This window comes from Berghia stephanieae, chromosome 7 (assembly GCF_034508935.2).
Source record: "Berghia stephanieae isolate SIO BIC M18660-M18661 chromosome 7, UCSD_Bste_1.3, whole genome shotgun sequence".
NCBI lineage: Eukaryota > Metazoa > Mollusca > Gastropoda > Nudibranchia > Aeolidiidae > Berghia > Berghia stephanieae.
Window position 1 is genome coordinate 46301006 of NC_088366.1, and position 2500 is coordinate 46303505.

A 2500-nucleotide genomic window follows, 5' to 3' on the forward strand; every position below is an offset into this window, starting at 1 on the left:
AATAGACGGATGTAATATTATGACTAGACGAGTTTCCACACAGCTGTATGTATCTTTTGTATTGAGTGTCAGGAGGAGGGGAGGTAATCCGTATCCATATCCTTGATGGATAAAGTGTATGGTGGAGGGGAAAAAAAAAAAGAACAAACCAAAATCAATAATATCTGTCACAAATTTTTTTTTTTTAATGCGCTACACTCTAACTTGCAACAAGCATTTAGAATATAAAAACAATATATATGAAAACAAAAGCCATGAAATAATAATAATAATAATGCTCAACTGTTTGATAAAAGAAGCTACTCAGAAAATAATTCCGCGTGTAATTTTGTTCAACTTCTGAAATATTGTTTCAAGCATTTTGAGATCTTCAGGAAGTGAATGTGAAAGTGGGTTGTTGTGGGTTTATTTACTTCCCAGTTGACATCATACGTTTTCAGCTTTGATGTTATGGTGGTTCATATTGCATAAAAGGTGTTTGTGCTGTGTCTGCATGAAGGTCTACGTTTGATAAGGGGACACCCGAAAAGTCCACATTATCTGTTCTCGTTTATTCAATTAAAGCTTGGGTTCAATTTCCTATTGTTATTTATTTCCTTGAGCTTCGAGCAGCAACATTTACAATGAATGGAACATGAAATATATATGAAAATAGTTAAAAGTTCAAAAGAAGAAATAGCCAGTAAACAATTTAGAAACTTACCTCTTGTAAAGCCATGTCCTCATCATGTTGTAACTGTTGGATTTTCTTTTCTCCTTCCAAGATCTATACAAAAATATAAATTTAAAATGCAATATAGATGCCTTGATTGTTTATCTTATGCTATGGAGTTGACAGTTTTTAACACTGGTTACTTTGCAATTTACTGTATCAGAGAATTAAGCTTGATTAACCCCCCAGTCACTTCTGACGTCACAGGACAAAGAGTCACATATCGGTAATTGGGTCAAATTGAGTTAATGACATTGTCATATTCTTGAGCCAAATGCACATTTTTCTATCTGGGCTTTGGTGAGTTTAAGTCAATAAATCAATGTTTTATTACAAAATACAAAATATGACTTGATAAATTAAAAGATATAGGAGCAAACATTTTTTTGGCTCTCCTGCAATTTTTTTTTTTCAGACGCATATCTCTAACATGACAGGGCAATGAAAAATACAATACTAGAACTGCTCTATATACTAAATCACCTTACCCTTCTCAGCCTATGAGCTCAAATAAATGACACCAAAACATCAATCTCACCTGGCTATTCTTGCTATCGATGGTCTCATTGTTATCCCGGATATCCTGCTGGAGTTGTTTTATCTTACTCGCCATTCGTTTGCTCTCGCCTTCGTTTATTTTCAACTGGAAATAGCAAAAATAAAATGGTTGCTGCTGATGTCAAATTGAATATATTTCAATTTTTTTTAAAATAGGTTCTTACTTAATGCTACCAAATCATGAAAGAAGCATTATCACAAAAGTTCTACCTATAAGCTCTGTCTAGACTCAACAAAAAAAAAAAAGACTGATAGAACGTTGGTGAAATGAAAAACAAAAATGTTTACATAATTTTTTTTAAAAAAAAGGTACGAGATAAAAAGTGAAGGTGAAATATTTAGAAATCAAAACAACTAAGACAGATGAAAAGGTGATGAGATCAGAAAACTTCAGGATCTTTGACTTTGTAATGAAAGTGATAATGATAATAATAATAATAATAATAATAATAATAATAATAATAATAATAATAATAATAATAATAATAATAATAATAATAATAATAATAATAATAATAATAATAATAGTTGGTTTACTATTAAAAATGTAAATTGAAATATTCATGGTTCAATGTAGAATTCCAACACGACTACACACCTCATCAACACTTCCATTGAACTTCTGCTGGGCTGTGTCCAGATCGGTCTGTAGTCGTAGAATTACCTGGTCTCTATTTGCCACCTGTCAGACATTGTAATACAAAATACATTGGGTGCTGAAATGCAGATCATGCTCCATCAATTCATTCATTCAAAGGTTGACATCAAGGTTAAAACAGTTTTCCCACAATGTATTTGTAGTATTAGCTGTAATTTAAGACTAATTTAGTATATCAAATTGTGTATGTAGGTATGTGTGTGCGCATTTGTTTATGTGTGTATGTGTCTGTGTATGTGTACATTAGTTTGACTAAGTGTGAATTCTTGTTTGTAAAGCACGCTGAGGAGTGTTTGGTACTGATGAAACAGCCTTTAGTATTATGTAGTATTATCATTTTTTTTTCTTTTTAAAATTCAACTGACAGTGTCAATAAATTCTAATTATATAATTCACTGATTAAACTAGAGCATAAATATAGATCAACTTCCACTAAATGTGCTCAAAGTGCTTTACAAGGGATTCCTAGCCAACAGCAACGTGTACACATGTAGGATGAGACACATATTAGATACATATTACGTGATAATACATTTTTCCCCCCCGACAGAAACAATTCTGTTCGAGGAAGG

General features: G+C 31.8%; 1 protein-coding gene across 24 annotated transcripts in view; it reads right to left on the reverse strand.

Annotated features, from left to right (window-relative positions):
* LOC144977366 (uncharacterized) overlaps positions 1–2500 on the reverse strand; it is a 118842-nt gene that overhangs the window by 40292 nt on the left and 76050 nt on the right. For all 24 annotated transcript variants that reach the window (XM_078922504.1, XM_078922502.1, XM_078922511.1 and 21 more), the window contains 3 exons: positions 1869–1952; positions 1251–1355; positions 704–766 (listed from right to left, as the gene is read on the reverse strand). In XM_078922504.1, the coding sequence (XP_078778630.1) occupies positions 704–766; positions 1251–1355; positions 1869–1952 (252 nt within the window). The remainder of the gene's footprint in view (positions 1–703; positions 767–1250; positions 1356–1868; positions 1953–2500) is intronic.